Here is a 17,722-nt window from a genome sequence, read left to right on the forward strand (position 1 = left end):
GGGGGGATTGAAGACGTCCAGACACTTTATCGCATTAATGGAATTAAGCACCGCGCTTTTGTCACTCAGCCCGGGTGTGACTTACGATCGGATTGCATTAGCGCAAAGATTTTTTTTTCTACGAATGGGGCGATCGAGCGCGTGTACTTGGAACACCCACGAGACACGGCCGCGGAACGTTGTTGGCACCGTGCAACGAGATGTAGCAATCTTTCGCGCAATGGTATGTTGAATCTTTTTATAACAAAAGGAGCCTAGATACGACCGTCCGTGAGTCACTGTCGTCGGCATGGCAATCAGTCGACATAGTCGTGTTCCGTCGTCAGAAGGTTCTTTTTTTTTCTCGCATCTTACGGCGATTTATCATCCGGTCGATTAAACGCTCGTTGAAAACTCATTTCAAATCCAAGAGAAGACAGATTGTCCCTTGTCGTGATTTAATATGATCACTCGGTGCACAGCGAACGTTTAGCAAAAAAAAAAAAAAATAGATACTACCAATGACGTGAATGTTGAACTGTCTTCGCTAGGAGGATTCGAAGATCTTAAGGTTTAATTCACCATCGTAATTACGACTCCGATCGGTTGGTAAGATTTTGTAATGTTGCGAGAAAGAGTTAAAAAGACTTGCGAACGTATTCGTCACGAGCTTGAATAAAGTCGGCAATTAATTGCATAATTGCGATCGTCAGCTGCGTGACATTTGAAGTAAATGTCTGATTATATAACGTTATAAATAAACGTGCACAGACCTCGTCCTCGTCTGTAACATTTAACGCGTTTATTGACGTATTTAATTAATCATTAATTAGTTACCGATGTACAAAGCTGTCAAATGGATCGTGCTGTATTCTTGCATTGTTCCAATAAGTATTTCCTCATCGTCCATTTAAAGAAAAGGTGTTTCTTTTTTATTTTTAACTTTTGCGCGCCTCCTTGAGCTTTAAAATATCTTCATCTACATACACTGAGAAAAAAAATTGATTGTACGAACTAAATTTGTATAGTTGTTTGATCCAATGGTTGACTCAACAATTCTTTAGTCGCATAAACAAAGTATAATTCATTCATATCAACCATCAAAATTTTTTATAATTAAGAATTAACTAAATCAACTCAATTAAATTATTTTGTTAGAAATACTAATAGTACTTATTTGTGTTTGTATGCTATTTAGTTATCCAAGTAAAATATTTGTTCAAATCCCAAATATTATAACTGACTAAATGATGCTGATGGGGATAATAAATAGTGTGTATTTTTAATCGAACGCTTGGAGTTAAATACGATAAATTTTTGATAAAACAAAATAATTTAGTTAAAAAATAGTATTTTGCTTATAACAGTAACAAATTACTTTGTGCCATCGTAGTAACGTTTAGTTGATCGTATCGGACTAAATAATTTGGCAAGATGAAATAAATTTTGCGTTTTTCAATAAATTTTTTTTCTCAGTGTAGATATATTTAAGAGACCGAATGAAGCGATTGACGATCGACCCGTTCCCGCGGGCCGATCGCGCACGTATCTCCGCGCGTGTATCCCGGGAGGCAAAAAATTCACTAATGCCGTAATTAACACGGCGCGCTCGTTCGCGCGCCGGTTCAACGAGGAAGAAAATCTGGCGGCGCGCGATTTTTGCGGTCGCTCGAGTGTGATGAAACGGTTGTTCATGGCTAGAGGAGAACACGGCGCGTCACGTGCGTCAGTTGCGTGAGTAAGTCTTGGCCATTAAGTCGCGCGCCGCGACGACGGCGCGGCGGCAGCGGCGGCGACACGACGGTGGGAGATCACCGGTGATCGAGATATATCCACGACTCGTAAACTCATTCGTTTCTGCCGTTCGATGAATAATCGCGCGCTCGCCGACACAAAGATGTGTGTATATATATGTACATATATATATGTGCAATGAACGACGCGCGAGCGGCCGTTAATTACCCGCGCTCTCTCGGCTGGGAGCAAACAATAATTAAGCGTAACTACGTGTATAGACGATAAAATCACGCGTCGCACTTGGCCGCGTAAAATCCGACGCCCGAGAGGATAGTTAACGCTTGAATAAATAGCGTTTCGGTATGCTCGATCCCTTTTGTTTTTATTCTCCGGATCAATCAAGAGGTGTAATTGAGCTAGTCTGTCGGAAGATTTATGATGCGCGATATAAGATAAAAACAACGTGAAATAACAATTGGCAAGCGCAATGAAAGAAACGGTACGTTCATTTATAGCTGATTTAGCGCAACAATTGCGTTACTTGAACATTCTCTCTAAAAGGCTCCTTCTCTCTCTCTCTCTCTCTCTTTCTCAGCCGAGCCTTTATTGGCGCGTCTGCTCCACGTACAGACGCGGTCGCGACGTTCTCCGCGAAGTTGCGAAGTTCGGCGCGGCAGGCCGACGAAGGTACCGCGGGATCTCCTGCATCCGGCTTTGTGTTCGCAGGAGGCTGAAGGCTGATCTACAGTACCTGAGAAGAAGGGGGCTGCTCAAGGCGTCCGGCGGCAGCGGCGGCGGCGGCGGCGGCGAACTATCGCATCAAGGACGCAAATGCGCACGATGCGGCGCGTCGTTTGGTAGATTTTACAACACCGGCGCGACTTGCGCGCGCTGCAGACACCGCGTGTGCCGGCAGTGTCGCATCGAGATCAGGAACCACGCAGGAGGTGACAAAGAAGTCGAGTGGATCTGCAACGTTTGCTACAAGATCGCGTAAGTGCTACGCCTGAAAGTTCTCGTAGTTCGCCTCTTTGCGAGACATTTTTGCGGAAGACCGAACATTGAATATCAGTTTTATTTATTATTTAATAATAATTGTAATAAAAGTAATACGTTGCACGCATTCATTTATCGCAAATATAAGAAGAATACGAGTAGAATATTCTAATAAAAATGTAATACTTAAATATACCTCCCCGAAATAAAAAAAATAACATCTCGTTGATTTTCGTGTAATATAGGTATATTATTATTTCATAAAATTTTTTACTAACAAGTTTCATACAAATATTTTCTCTAATTAATGTAAATAGAATAAAATCATGGAGACAAAAATAATGAGCAAATGAAGTATGTAAAACCTTAGTGATGTTCAAATTCAGGTCGAAAATGTAGGGTACGCCTCTTACGTATCGCGCGATTCTTTGTCTCCCGCGCGTTTCTTCGTGCGCTGACATAAATTCGAACCCGTTCAATTTGCAGAGAATTACACGTCGTTACCGGCAAATGGATGTACGAAAGTCCGATTTCCAGCGGACCCGTCAGCGAGAAAACAGCGCAGATCCCGGTGGACATACTGAATCGCAGCATCCGACGAGCTTGGACGATTAATGGTGCGTACCGATAATTAATCTTCCGTTGACGACGACTCGGTAGAAAGTTCGAGGAAAAGGAAAGAAAATTCGTCCTTAACAGACAGCGAAAGCTAAATATTACCGAAGAGAATTTATGTCACAATTATAGTAATTTACATGTTGATTTCCTACTCGTTTCCCCCGTCGAAGCTCAGTCACGATTGCCTCCGTCCCGTTTTGCATGACAGCGAATTCACGATATAAATTATTTTCTCGAAAGGTCCTCCAACACGTTGGTTGGCTGCGCGAAAGTCCCCGGAATTGCGAATATATCGCAGCCTGCCGTCTCGCCATCAGGATTATCGAGATCCGTTGGAGGAGCTGAACTTCGACAGAGCGCTATCGAAGCCTGAGAATGCGCGGGACGGCAGTTTGGACGTGAAGGACTGCGCCGAGGATGCCGGTGACAACTGCAGAGATGTGATCGAAGCGATCGAGACAAGCGCATCGATTAACGAACGAACGAAGCGAGAGAAGCCAACCGTTAAATCGGAGGACGAAGTGCCATCACTGGATACTACGAAACTTAATAAGAGGAGCGAGCGCTCGGGTAAAGAGCAGGAGGATCCCGTGCAGGAGCAGAGCACGCCGAGGATATCGCTTATAAAACCGCCGAGGATCCTCGCGAAGTTCATATCACCCGAGACGAAACCGAGTCCGACGAAGCATGGCGAGAGGAAATCGAATATTCCGATTTTTAAAAGGAGCTCCAAGGAATTCGAGGATATCCGGAGCCCACAAGAGTCACCCAAGCGATCGCTCATTCCTCAAAGGTACTTCTTTCTTTCTCTTTTATGAATAATGAATGTGATTTCACCAAAGAATTTATTCTTAAAATGAATCTTATATTCATTACTTTATATAATATTGAAAGCCATGTGTCTTTGAATTCACGACAGTAATAGTATACACACTCTCTCTCTTTCTCTCACGATAGTAATAGATATAATTGTAAAAATATTAATTATAAATTATAAACAAAAAAATCTTAATATAAATAATTCAGTAATTAAGTACATATTTTGATATCTTAATAATAATTTGTATGTATTATTATTAATCTCTACTATTAATTTGCAGATACAGAGGAAGCACTGATGATCTGCGTCGCAGTCGCGAGGACATAAGCGTGCCGAGCTTGATTCCGAAGCTGCTATCCCCCCGCAGCAAGGAGGAGCGATTGAAGCGGCAAGACAGCAAAGACGACATCCGTCACTTATCGAGATCCGCGCGAAAGGACTTTAGGGAAGAGGGCAAGTCGCCTGTCATTTCACCAACGTCAGCCAGCAAGGACGAATTCTGCAAGTCGGGAATACGGATCTTTCGTCGTGACAACAGTCGCGAGGACGTGGGCAGGGACGGCGCGAATTCGATCAAGGAATCCGCGAAAGGAAAGCAACAGGAGAAGCAAGAAAGAGCGGAGGTTGTGGGCGGTGCGGCGAGATTGAAAGCCACCGGCGAACAGAGCAGGACGAGGTGCGAAGACGGCAAGGACAACGCCAACGACGCCGAAGGATCGTCGTCGAGGAGAGAGGAGGCGATCGCCTCGAACGAGCCGGACTCAACAGTACTGGACGCGCGACCGGACGAGAAGGCCGATGCGGAACACCAGGACGCGAGGATGATCGACGTGATCATCGCGGAGAACAGGACGCAGGACGAGCGGATGCGGAAGCAGGACACGATGGTCTTGGGCAACGAGGCGATAGACGAGAAGCATTTGCTGGCGACCCGAGAACCGATCGAAACCGTCGCGGTGAACGACGAGGGGCAGGACAACGATGAGGAGGAGACGCGGGACACCGCCGAACAGTTGTTGGATGCCGGCAGCGACGGTGACGTCACTGGAATCGCCGGTGAAAGAAAGGGCTCGCTGGAGATCGGTTATGGAAAGAGGCCGGACGAATTCCAAGTGGTCAGTGAATATGTTTGTGTATTGTTGTTTGTGACATGTGGGCGCAATACACGCGGGCGTATCTGCGTGCGCGTGTGTGTATGCGTGTATGTGTGACGGTGTTACCGACATCCTTTGCGAAACATGAGCCTTTTTTTCTCTTGAATTAAATATATTCGTGATATTTCACCTTTTACTTTCACTTTCATTAATCCGATATAAGAAATCTAATAAAAAACCGTATTTATTGTCAAATTATAGCGGATATAAATTTCTTTTCTGACTTTTTTACACAAATCTTAACTTTTATTGAAAATTTATTCTACTTTAGCAAATAAAATATTTTTTCTTTATAGACAGTTTTTTTTTAATCTACATGTTTAATTTTATTTTTAAAGACAAAAGGCGATTCCCAGCATCTAAGATGTAAAAAGTAAAGGATAAAACTATTATTTTATCGCTTGGAAATGATTCATCGCAATGATGAAATATAATAATTAATAATTCCTAGAAATCGGCAGTCCCTTTCATGAAAGTGCTGATTACATATTTATGAACCATCTATAAAAAGAGGGAAGGCTCTCATACGCACTTGATTTCATTATTTATCTATTAGTATTCATGACTATCGAGTTGCTTAATATGTCTAATTACGATACTGTTACACGCATATTGTTCTTTAAGCAGGTACGGCGAAAGTTCTCCAAAGAAGAATTCTCGAATCCGGACGACACCGACGACACTCCGAATAAGCGTTGTTCAAGCGTAAGAGTTAATTGCATTATGCAAATTCAATATTAATCGTAATAAATTCCATTTAACTCGCTCAAAGAATTTTCAGTAAAACATTTTTTGATATTTTAAATTATGACAGATATAATAATAATTGATACATTTAAAATGTAATCCTGAAACGTAAATTAATTAATAATTAAATTGCACTAAAATCAAATTGCAAATTGTTTGTTATAATACGTTTTACATTACTGCTACTAATATTATTACACACTTCAGGCTTTGAAGCGCCCGAAATTTGGCAAAAAATTGCTTTTAACTGAATTCTTGTTTTGTTAATAGCATCTATCGCCGGAAGCCAGTCCACTGAGCACAAGATCGTCGAGATACAGTCCTCGGGAGAGCGAGAGCGAACCCACTCCTGCATTACCACGTAAAACCGGAGGAGACTCCTGTTCCGCCTCCCAGAGGATACGCGACGCTATTACGAGGACCAGAAGAGAGTCCAACAGTAGCACTAGATATGAGAGTAGCGGCAGCGAGGGCGTCAGGTGCGTCTATTCATGCATTTTGCAAAAGTGCCTTTAATATTATATGCGTATTTTTGTTTCAATTTTTTAAGAAAGATATTCAATTTTCACAGTAAAAAAATTATATTAATTTTAGAAATATAAAATGTAAAATTATATTTTCAAAATGCAAAAATCTCCGAAATCAGACATTGCAGTTTTGCTTTATGTTTACCATGCAGATTAAGCGAGACCGGTTTGCACGGATACGCGGAACTGGCTAGAAAAGTAAAGTTCTTCGGAGGAAACGGCAGTGGCGCGGTTTCGTCGATGATCGGTGGCGACGAAGTTGTGCAACGCGACAGTGCAACCAGCGCAGGCGAGGATGAAATCAACGAGGATGGCCACGACAGAGCAGGTCCAATTCCTTCGCAAGGAAGGACGATGCTGCGACGAAGGAGGCAGTTCGACGCTCAAGGTGATTACAATTATAAAATTATTGAACTGTACATATAATTTTCTCAATTACAATTACAACAGTAATCTCATAGAAAAATTAAACATTTATTTATTTAAATAATTATTTAAACGGATTAAGGAAATCTTAATTCGAAGAGAATTTATTAAAACTCTCTTTTTCACAGTCGTTTAATTATACAAATGTAATTTTCTTCGCTGTTAACTGAAAGAGTTTTAGTTTTGTTTGTTTTCTCTAAGCTATGTGCATTTTTAAAAAGCGCAGCCGTAATTAATAATAACGAACCGCGCAGTTATCGTATGGTAATCGAGTATCGTTTCGCTTTCGCGATCGCCTAGCTGCATATTGACCGCCGATAATTGCCGTAATTGCCGAACCGCGTGCTCAAGCGACTCCCAATTAAATTCCCGATGTGTGTTTTCATTCTTATTGTGACAATCGCTCGTAATCGATCACGAAAAATGGCGAGATTTTCCTTCTTTCTATTAATTAACAAACTTTTCTTGATTTTATTAACAAACCTTTTTTAACTTTATTTTACTGTACTGTAAAATGTATAGCAGATGTTTAGATTCATTAATATTGATGAAATTTGCCATATACAATATGAGATTAATTTTTTATTCGGATAAAAATTCTTATCTAGACTTTTACTTATTAAATTTGGAGTATTATAGAAATACTCTTTTTCATTTATATATTTACCCATTATACTCCGCTCATTACATAGATATATCGCAATATATCTATATGCATAAAGTGCGCCATATGGCCACTGGTAACGATAAGCTCATCGATTATCGAAGCCCCTGGGTAAACTTCTAGTTCGAAAGCGGCTAGTGTTCTCCAAGAAAACCGTGCGGGATCATTGACGTTTCGAAAGTTAAACGACGCGTTCGAACCGTGAGACGATAAACCCGATATTGGGCCCAAGTGTCCCGCGATAGTAAAATCGTATCTAGCTGAAATTACGTAGAAAGTACGGAATACAATGGTTCATAAAATTATACTGTAATTAACGCAGCATCGTGAACACGCTAACGAAAGAAAAATAATAGTAACTGAGAGAAGAATAATCAATATAACATCGAGAAGAAACGGTCCAATTGATTTTTATCGTTTATTTTAAGAAAAACTTTGCTGATTGATCTTGTACTCAACAACGTCTTGAGAAAAATTGACAATTTTCGCCCGACGTTACCGCAATCTTTTCCCGTCATTGTTTCCGATCTCCGTTTCGTTTTCCTATTTCCGATAAGCATCGCGTTTCAAGCGGGAAAATTAAAAAAAAAGGCAATTATTCGTAATCTCGTATTTCGTCCGACGCCGAGAGAGTCGATGGAATGTGAAAAGAATGCATTCAACGTTTAATAGTGCATAAAACGCTTGACGTGCATATTCCGAATCAACGTCGGTCTTCGTGATCCAAACACGCCCGCGATTTCGCACGATATCGAAGCGCGATCGTAAAATCCGAGCCGAGCGCGAATCGAATGACTCACCAGATCGATCGTTTTATTTTGTAATTCTCGCTGCTCGTGGTTTGTCTCGAAGTGTGTGCCCTCTGCAAACATGAATTTACTAAGAATAGTCCAACTGTCAATCACGTTTCTATTGTCGATGTACTTTCTCATTTTCTACGCCGGAATTGTCGTGATTTTGTACTTGCTGTGGCTGAGAAGCGATTAGCTTTTACCGATATCAAAATGTGACGATGCTTCTTCAAATTTTTATAAAAATATTTTTTTCGAGAATGAGGCAAAAAATAGACAAAAGGTACGCTCAACTTATTTAAATATAATACTCTAGCAAGCTACCGTAAATTAGCATTTCAAATTTTTCATTCACTTAAGTGTATGTATATTAAGCCTCACTTTAGCCATATTCCTCAACCTCGTCCGGCACCCGTACCCTTTCCGCTAATTCTCTCATTGTTACCTTCTCAGGATCGTTACGTTTCAAATTTATGGTAGCTTATTATCGCCACGTTTTGAACTATAGTTCGCTCGCATGAATCTCAAGATTCTCCCAGATTCCGAATAAAATTCATATCTGCTCATCTTTACCGTCCATTCTTGCCCGAGTATGATCGTTTTGGCACGGAATCATCCGTACGTGGCGCGGCGGCAAGCGAACGTAGCGGTGGGCAGCAGGTGAGGCGCAGCGAAGCGGGGCCCAGGGAAACAGCATAGGAATAATAGTGTAACAACGTTCCCTGCTGGCACTCTATAGTCCGCTCACCTGCGACGCGAATATACGGGGTGTCGCGAAATCGCCGCTCGACGAGCGAGCGTGGCGAATAATGAAGCGCACGGCTGGGACTTCGAAAACGTGATAATTGCGTAACTGTGCCGGTGTTATAAAAAAAAATCACGACCTACGCAATTTCTATCTCAAGGATCTTCTTTTGGCATACTAGTTGCGATCGATATCAACGACCAGAAAAAAGTACGATGGATATTTGCTCTATATAGTTGCTCTTTTAAAATAAATTGTTGCTCTACATATGAAATCAATATATGCTCTAACAATAAGATCTTCAGTTAGTTTTCGTTCATGGTCTTCTCGAAGGCGAATCTTTTGGACCCCACGCGCTTTAGTATCTATACAAGATATCTTCGCCGTTTCCGGTCGTTGAGCTGCCAAGTTTTTTTCAGTTGAGATAGAGTTGCAAGCAGGAAAAAGGGCACGGAGGTCGGCGGATTATTTTATCGAGCTGGCCACCCGATATAGCATGGCGCAATGCACTATAGCATCCGGGGTACTATAGGCGTCGTAGTAAGGTAGTGACCGACGCTGCGCGGGATTCAGGTGTGCCCCTCGGCGTAGACGCTCTCAGTTTAGCGGCGGTAGCCCACGCGAATCGCTCGCCTCGCCTTCTTCGAGTTGGCGTGGCGACCAAAGCCGCCTTTATTTCGCGACGAGAAAAGAGAATCGATCCCCCTACCGCGTTGCCGGTCTCTGCGATTTTTTTCCGACGCTCGAAAGTGGCAGCCAAGAACGTTTCGAACCTTCTCAAGCCGCTTTTCATACATTCCCGGATGATCAATGAAAGAAACAATATAATTCGATAAAAGGGATCGAGAAGGTACATATATCTTCGTTAATATGTAAAAGTGAGTTTTTTCTGAATATTGAAGAAAATATATTTCTTAAAAAAAAGTGTGGTTTCATTGAAAATATAATATATTTCGCTTCGAAATAATATCGACAAGGAGCTTCCTGCACGTAACTTTTCATGCATTTCAGAATATATATCTTTGATATAATTCCAAATCACGTACACATACGCTAGTCCCATAGAAACCTAAGAAATTTTTCAGAAAGAGCCGCTTGATATAATTCCAAATCACAAACACAATCGCGTTTTCCTTTCAGTGAAAGAAATTAGTAAAAAATTATAAATTCTTTGAAAAATCTCTTAGATTTGTATCTTGGCTCTCTTTCTGAAAAATTTCTTAGGTTTCTACAAAGTGTGTAGTTTTGTATCCATTTTGCATATCTACAATGTGTGTATGTGTCTTTATGTATTATATATATGCGATGACAGCCAAACCATTGTCGAGAACGGCGTAAAGATCAAATAGTCGAAAAATCTGAGGTAGAACCCCAAGTTGTTTGCCAAGGCACCGTTGACGTCATACTTTGGAGCATTGACAGACAGTTTCAAAAATCTTCGACAAAGCGTTTTGTGAGGTTTTCACGAAAGTCAGGGAACGTTTTATTTGACGAATTTGGTGTCGCTTTTTCGCGAACAATTACCGCACGATCACGCTTTGAATGTTCGCGAAAGAAAAATCGATCATAGACTTTTTATCGCGACATTTAATTTGCAAAAAATTCGATAAGATTAGATAAGATTAAATCGAAATTGAAATCATTAGTTTAGATTCATGAATGAAATATAAATTTCAATTTAATTGTAAAATTCAAGAAGAAATAATTATAAATAAATATATTTAATGCGAAATAATTAATTACATACATAATATTATGTGTTAGAAAGTTTATTGTACTAACAGTTTCTCCTTGTCGCATTCTATTTTCATAAAATTATTATTCCATGGAATATATATCGCGAATATAAATACAATTGCAAATGTGTATAAAAAATATTTCAAAAATTTATTTTATGTCTTTTCAATAAGTAATTAAAAGATTGAATTTAGCTGTCTCAAAATTTAAACAAAATTTTATCGGAGTTATCTTTGCCATTAACAAAATTTTTATTTCATGGAAAAGAAATGTCAATTTCTCTTTCAGATAGAAAATTTTAACTTCTCAAAATTAATGCTGTTGTTATATTCTACTGCTTAGTATTTCAATAGTCTCATTTCATGTTTCTAAACTTTCATGTCTATAACTAAAACATTACTTCATATTTAAAATGAATCATATAAATTATAGAGTTACCTCAGTTTAGTACTGACAATTGTAGACTTCAGCGCAAGTATGAGGTAAGGCTCATAATTTGTAAGGTTTATATGTAGGTACAACTACATATTCAAAGTAGATCTTACGAATTACGGAATTATCTAACTCTAGCGTTGACAATTGCAGACTTCGTAAAAATGAGGTCAAGCCTCGTTTTGCATATATAAAATTATATACAATTAAAGTTTATTTTTAATATCTATTTATTAAAAAATTAAAAATTTTATCAATTATTAAGATATTTATTAAAAAATTATGGATCTATCTCCATTTTGTTTTGCCTAAACCATTCAATTCTTATCATCGTTAAAAGCTCATATTCGCGATTTTCGCCATTCTCATTTCAAATTGGAACTCAGAAATCTCTCTTTCATCCGGACTATTTCATTTAGCTCTCTTTTCTCTATCTTCTCATCTCTTTCTCGCAGCGCCATTCACGAGAAGTCAGGAAGGTCCGGTTGATGGCGCGAGGGGGCCCCGCGGAAAATCATACACGCGGTCAGAAACGATGGGCCCCCCCTCGTGCCATTGACCAGGTAATTCAGCGGCGCGTAAAAAGCAGGCACAAAGCGCACCAACGGAGCAGGCCCCGATTCTTCTCTCGCGTACCCCATTCACGATAAGCCGTCACGACACTTGACCGTGCCCCGTTTTTTTCTTATTGTACCTGGGCACAAGAAGTAATTTAGAACAAATCAGTAGTGAAATTGAGAACTTAATAGCAGAGAAAGAGAGAGAAAGAGATGTCGAAAAATAAATCTGATTTAAGGAACAAATAAAGAAGAAATTGACAAATTAAGAAACTAGTAAAATCTAGCTTTGGTACTTCATCTCAGTGTGCTCTTTACTTATACAGTAAATTCTTACTACATAGCAAACAAAAATGATACTCTTCTCTTTCACTGAAAGAGAGAAAGAGATAGAGAGAAATTTTGGAACATTAAAAAAATCAGAAGAAGGGATTTTAGAAACGTTTTTAGGAGGATCCGAGTTTCTCGCGAAGAAGCACCGCCGAGATTTCGCAATCGTTTACGGAGGCAGTTGTGAAGCGGACTCGCGCGCTCACGAAGGATGTAATTTATCTCGCGCGCGTACCAACATGGCGGAGAGGTACCAAGGGGGACGGTTAGAACCAAGGCGGTGTGACGTGACCAAGGAGAGATTTAGACGCCGCGTTGTTCCGTCGGCGCATCGCGCGCTAAAAGTGCATTGTTTCGGGCCGCACAATAGATATAAATCCGATCCTCCTACGTGTGTCGCTGACGCACGCGTGAGCGAAGTAACGAAGTACATAGAGTCACTCGTACACGCGATGCATTACGCTGCTCATTATCATACCACTTTCCTATCGTCATTACTGTTAGTACATCGCAAACAGTCGAGTATATTTTTCTTCCTCTATGCGTCGATATGTACGTTGCATCATTTAATTAAAACAAATGGAAAATTATGTCCAATTGAACAGATAATCCCGAAGAGAGAACATTTACGATCTTCGATTTTAGTGAGATAAATTGTTAGTTCTCTTTGTGTGATTATAATATTATTTATTATATATTACATAGCAGTATAATAAGATAAAACACAGTTAAATTTTAATAAAAACATAACGAAACTAAAATATATACAAAGTATGTTATTATAAAATATTAAGATTTTAAAGGAATGTCTCTATATACGCTGAGAATTCTTGACCACCAATTTCTCCACGACCGATTAATTAAATCAAACGAGCGAGCCTATGAACGAGCGCGCTGTCGCATTTCAGGATTGTAATCGTTAAAAGTCGGAATTTACCAATGGTTCGTTAGCGCCGTGTGCGAGTGAATACGCTCATAACATTCACAAGTTACTTTCAAGCTGGGGAACATTAGCGCGAGCTTTTGCGCATGTTCAACCGGTTGCTTCTAACAGCGTCGTAATTTGTCCACTGCCGCAAGTGTGACTATGCAAGGGATGTACTCCGTTATAGTGCAGCCCCGTTTCGCTGCCAACTCTTTCAATTCTTTATTGGATCGCTATAACGCGGTTTCGTATCATACTCGTGCTTAGTTCGCTACTGCTCTACAGGCTGCTTCGAAATTATCGCTTTCATATTTCTTAAATTTTTCTAACTTTTAAGATCATGTTTCCGAGAAAATTTGCAACAATCTATTTTTTTTTATCGATTAATTCACATTTCTTTGATTTCAACAATTGCTCTTTTGTTAATATCTCCTCTAATTCACGAGAGCTATATATTTTTATTAAACCCAAATAAATAATTCGCCTAATAAAGTTATTGCAAAAATATTCGTGTTTTTATATACTAATTAATGAATTAAATATTTTTTTCTTCGATTTTAATGAGTTATAAACTTAACAGATAATTATTAGAATAATGAATTATTTTTCTATTTAATAGATATAAATTATAAAGTCTTGAAAAATTAATGATCTAATTAGAAAGAATCAATATTATAAAGTGAAACTTAATTAAGTATGATTCTATAAGATTAATTTATGTTGTTTTTAATTTGAACTCCCGGAACATTAAGAACTTGTAATCGATGAGAATGATAACGGCTACCAACATTTCGATTGAGTCGATAAATCCAATTTAATGGAAAATTCCGTCTTTTATCTACTCCTACAATCTTATCGCTCTTTTTGCTGAATCAGCCGACATAAACGAGTGAACGAAATTGTTAAAAAAAAAGGTTCACGGCGACGTGGAAGATCGCACGCGAGATCTTGCTGCGGCGGCGAGGATCTGCAGAGCCTGCAGACGTTGAACCTGATTGGACGCGGGGGTGGAAGCAGTCGGCAGCGCAGTCCTAATCCCGCGACAGGTGGCCCAGGTCAGGATCAGCCAGCGTCCGTGGTGGACTACAGGCGGCTGGTGTTCATCAGCTCGGACTCATCGTCGGGTCGCGAGGAGGACGATGCCGATAGCAGTTGCTCAAGCTCGTCCTACCTGAACGGACTGCCGCGCAACGGCGGTCACCATCACCATCACGCGCAGTCGCTCGAGGACTGCGACTGGGACTACTTCGAAAGCGGCTCCCTGCCGTTGCCAACGACGCCGATTATCACCGTCGGCGCCGGTGTCAACGTCACCGGCACGGCGGACATCATCGGTCAGGACGTTTGGAGTTGCTGCCCGGGACGCGGTTCCGCTGCCTGCCAGGTACACATATCCTCGCATTATTAACATATGATACGCTTAAAAGAATTCAAATATTAAATTAATACAAATGTTTGATGTATTAATTTTTATTAAATGAGCTTGAGAGAAGGAAGGACTATAATTTCCGTTATATCTTATCTTTTATAAGGTTCACGAAACATTCAATATTAAAGCCTCAAAAATAAGTCTAATTTTTTAATTCTTTTGAGCGTATTATATGTGATTTGTAATCAGCGTTTTATAGCAGCTACCTTTAATTAATTTTTAGTAAATTTATTTATTCAGCTTAATACAAAACGTGCGTTAAAACCGATTTTTTTGTTCACAATTTGCTCACAAAACAATTTCATGAATAAATTGAGTAAAAAGACAATGTTACGCGCGATGAGAACAGTTTTCCATGGACATGAACACAAGTCATGTGACCGCGACTGGGTGCCGCTGGCTGTGCATCCGTTTGACAAACACATTGCCGCAGCTAAATTAATCATTCACGTTCTACTAGCGAAGAGAGTCGCACGGCAACTATGCGGAATTCACGGCCATACTTTGTCAATAAAATGTACTCGCGCATTCGTATATCGAGCGACGCCTCACATTGATTACACCGATCGATAAGCACTTCGTTCTGAATTGTCACTGTCAGCTTTCGAGTTGTTAACCCATTTCTCTATTATATGTATTATAAGTGGAACATATTCATGGAAAACAAAAAATTTGCTATATCTTAAAATTTCAGTTAATTAAAATTTTAATAACATCAGAAGGCAATCTATAAATTCATCCACATTTTTATTTAAATACAAAATTAGAAATAAAATAGAATTTTTCTCTTCTAACATTGTAACATTCTCTCACAATGTGTTATTTCAAATTAATTAATTTTAAATATTAATGACATAAAATATATCTATCATTTTGTATATATAAAAATTTATATATTCTTTTATTTCCTTTAAGGAAAATAAGATATATAATAAATGAAAACCAACAAGAAGAAATTAACTATAAGAAACGAATAAAATAAAATCAATTCTAAATTAAATTGAATGTAGAGACAAAAATGTATTTATTCAATGAAAGAAAGCTAAATCACGAAATTTTGAGAAAAATGAAAGACAGAGAAAAATAACTCATTTCAAGATAAAGAAATGTCGCGAGCCATTATCCTATCGTTCTATCTAGGCCTGCGGCGGTTCCCGAAGCGCGAACGTGCTTCCGGTGCCGGTACCTATACCGGTTCCAGTCCCGTATCCGGTGCCAGTACCGGCCGCCCTGTGGACCGGTGATTTTGCAGCGGCTGCGTCATCCATGATAAGTCGCAGCGACGGTCACGCCGAGCCGGGAACACTGAGGTTACGAGGTGACCCAGCGGCACCTTGGTTTGCGTGGCATCCTCGATTCAACCAACCGCTTCATGGCGCGCGTCTGGACCCCCGACTCGCCGGCGCCTTCGATCCAGCCACCTGCACCTTCCACCCGCCTGATCAAGTGTTAACCCCGAGACTGTACGGTTCAATAACTGAGACGATAACAACCTCGAATCTCGAGCCTTCTCAAATAGGTCAAGATGTGAGAGACGAAGTAAATATCGCGCCGAAAACTGAGGAACTCAGAAAGGAGGAGAATTTGTCGGCGAAGGACGTCAGCGAATCTGATTCCTCCATTACAAAAAATAGAAAGAAATCAGAAGAAACGAAGAATATCGAAGCGGAATGCAAGAAAGGTGAAAAAGAGACGAAAGAAAGCGAAGGAGCAACTTGTGAAGATTCGTTATCGTCATCCTTCGAAAGTAGTGCGCAAGGAATGTATCAGCACAGTCGAGAGGATTCGGGCAGCTCGTCCGGGAGATCTTCGGCGGACAGCAGCGATCTGGAAGACGATTCCGGCTCACACAGATTCTGCAAGGTGTTTGTAGTGAACGATGACTCGCTCACCAGCGACAACGACGTCGAGGACAATGAAGAGGATGATTCGGATTCCGCGGCGGAAGGCGGCGTGACCTTGAAACGCGTCACTGCAATTCCTGAAGAAGAACCGGTGGTGTTGCAACACGTGAGGCTATTGAACGAAGATGGTCTCACGGAGAATGAACGGGGAACAAACGAGAACGAACTGGAAGAATCTAAAAGGCGTATCAAGGCTTACATCGTCGGCAATGATCAGCCTAAAAGCGATGATAAATTATTGGATAAACCTGCCGCTAATTTGATTGATAAACGAAGAAGTCGCAATAAGAAGACCGGAAGTGACGATGATAAACGACTTCCTCTTCTACTACAACGTCGATCGATCCCCGAAGAGTTATATCTTGCAGATGATAATGATAGTTCCGATAATCGAATTGAATTGAAATCTATTAGGATGCTCGATCCCGATAGTATTGATCTGCCTGCAGCTGTCTTGAAAATAAACGAAATACCTGTTTCGAAAATACAAATCTCCAAAGCTGTTAATACGAAAAAGATTTTACAGGATGGTCTGATCGAAAATCCAAAATCACCTTCTAGCGACGCCTGGGATCCGACGATTGTACCGGATTCTCTCGAAATACCTGGAGTATCTTCCGAAATTTCAGCTCCCGAAGAAGAAAGTGACGTCAATAATCGAGACAAACTTGACGTTTCCGATAGCGAGCAGATCGCGCGATCGGTCATAACGAACGATTGCGAGAAGCAAGAAGATAAGCGGTGTTTATCGGAGGCGGATCGTTCGAACATTGACGTCAGTGCCGATGCGTCTACTGACAGTTGCACCAGCAACGAGAGCAACACCACAGGCAGTGAGGTGAGCAGCGACGAGCTTCACGAGTACGAGGTAACTCCGATCGAGTCATCCTTCGATTACAGCAACGAGGTCGCGGCGATCAACGACGAATTACTGTACCAAATCGGCAAGAGAAAAACGGAAGATATTTCAAAAGACATCAAGGAGAACGGTTATCATCTTGATGGTAATCGTGATGACAAAACAAGTCCGACGATGACGAAGAGTGGCGCCAAGCGGAGCGTGCAGTTTGAGAGATCGATCAGCGGGCGGTCTTCGATAGAGTCGATGATCAGCGCGAAGGACGGCAACGACGACGACGAAGACGAAGACGACGATGAGGGCTATCGCTCCGTTACGTGTCGTCGCGGCGGTCAAGATGGCGGG

At 40.6% G+C, this 17,722-nt stretch overlaps 1 protein-coding gene across 1 annotated transcript in view; it reads left to right on the forward strand.

Moving 5' to 3' along the window:
- Positions 1 to 17,722, forward strand: part of LOC105453621 — a 49,060-nt gene that overhangs the window by 14,181 nt on the left and 17,157 nt on the right. Inside the window, exons 2-10 of the mRNA XM_011695740.1 lie at positions 2,443 to 2,709; positions 3,199 to 3,329; positions 3,571 to 4,123; positions 4,431 to 5,265; positions 5,932 to 6,009; positions 6,322 to 6,530; positions 6,731 to 6,966; positions 14,100 to 14,569; positions 15,755 to 17,717. Of these exons, the coding sequence (XP_011694042.1) occupies positions 2,443 to 2,709; positions 3,199 to 3,329; positions 3,571 to 4,123; positions 4,431 to 5,265; positions 5,932 to 6,009; positions 6,322 to 6,530; positions 6,731 to 6,966; positions 14,100 to 14,569; positions 15,755 to 17,717 (4,742 nt within the window). The remainder of the gene's footprint in view (positions 1 to 2,442; positions 2,710 to 3,198; positions 3,330 to 3,570; positions 4,124 to 4,430; positions 5,266 to 5,931; positions 6,010 to 6,321; positions 6,531 to 6,730; positions 6,967 to 14,099; positions 14,570 to 15,754; positions 17,718 to 17,722) is intronic.

The sequence above is a fragment of the Wasmannia auropunctata genome, unplaced genomic scaffold (genome assembly GCF_000956235.1).
Source record: "Wasmannia auropunctata unplaced genomic scaffold, wasmannia.A_1.0 LD335998.1, whole genome shotgun sequence".
NCBI lineage: Eukaryota > Metazoa > Arthropoda > Insecta > Hymenoptera > Formicidae > Wasmannia > Wasmannia auropunctata.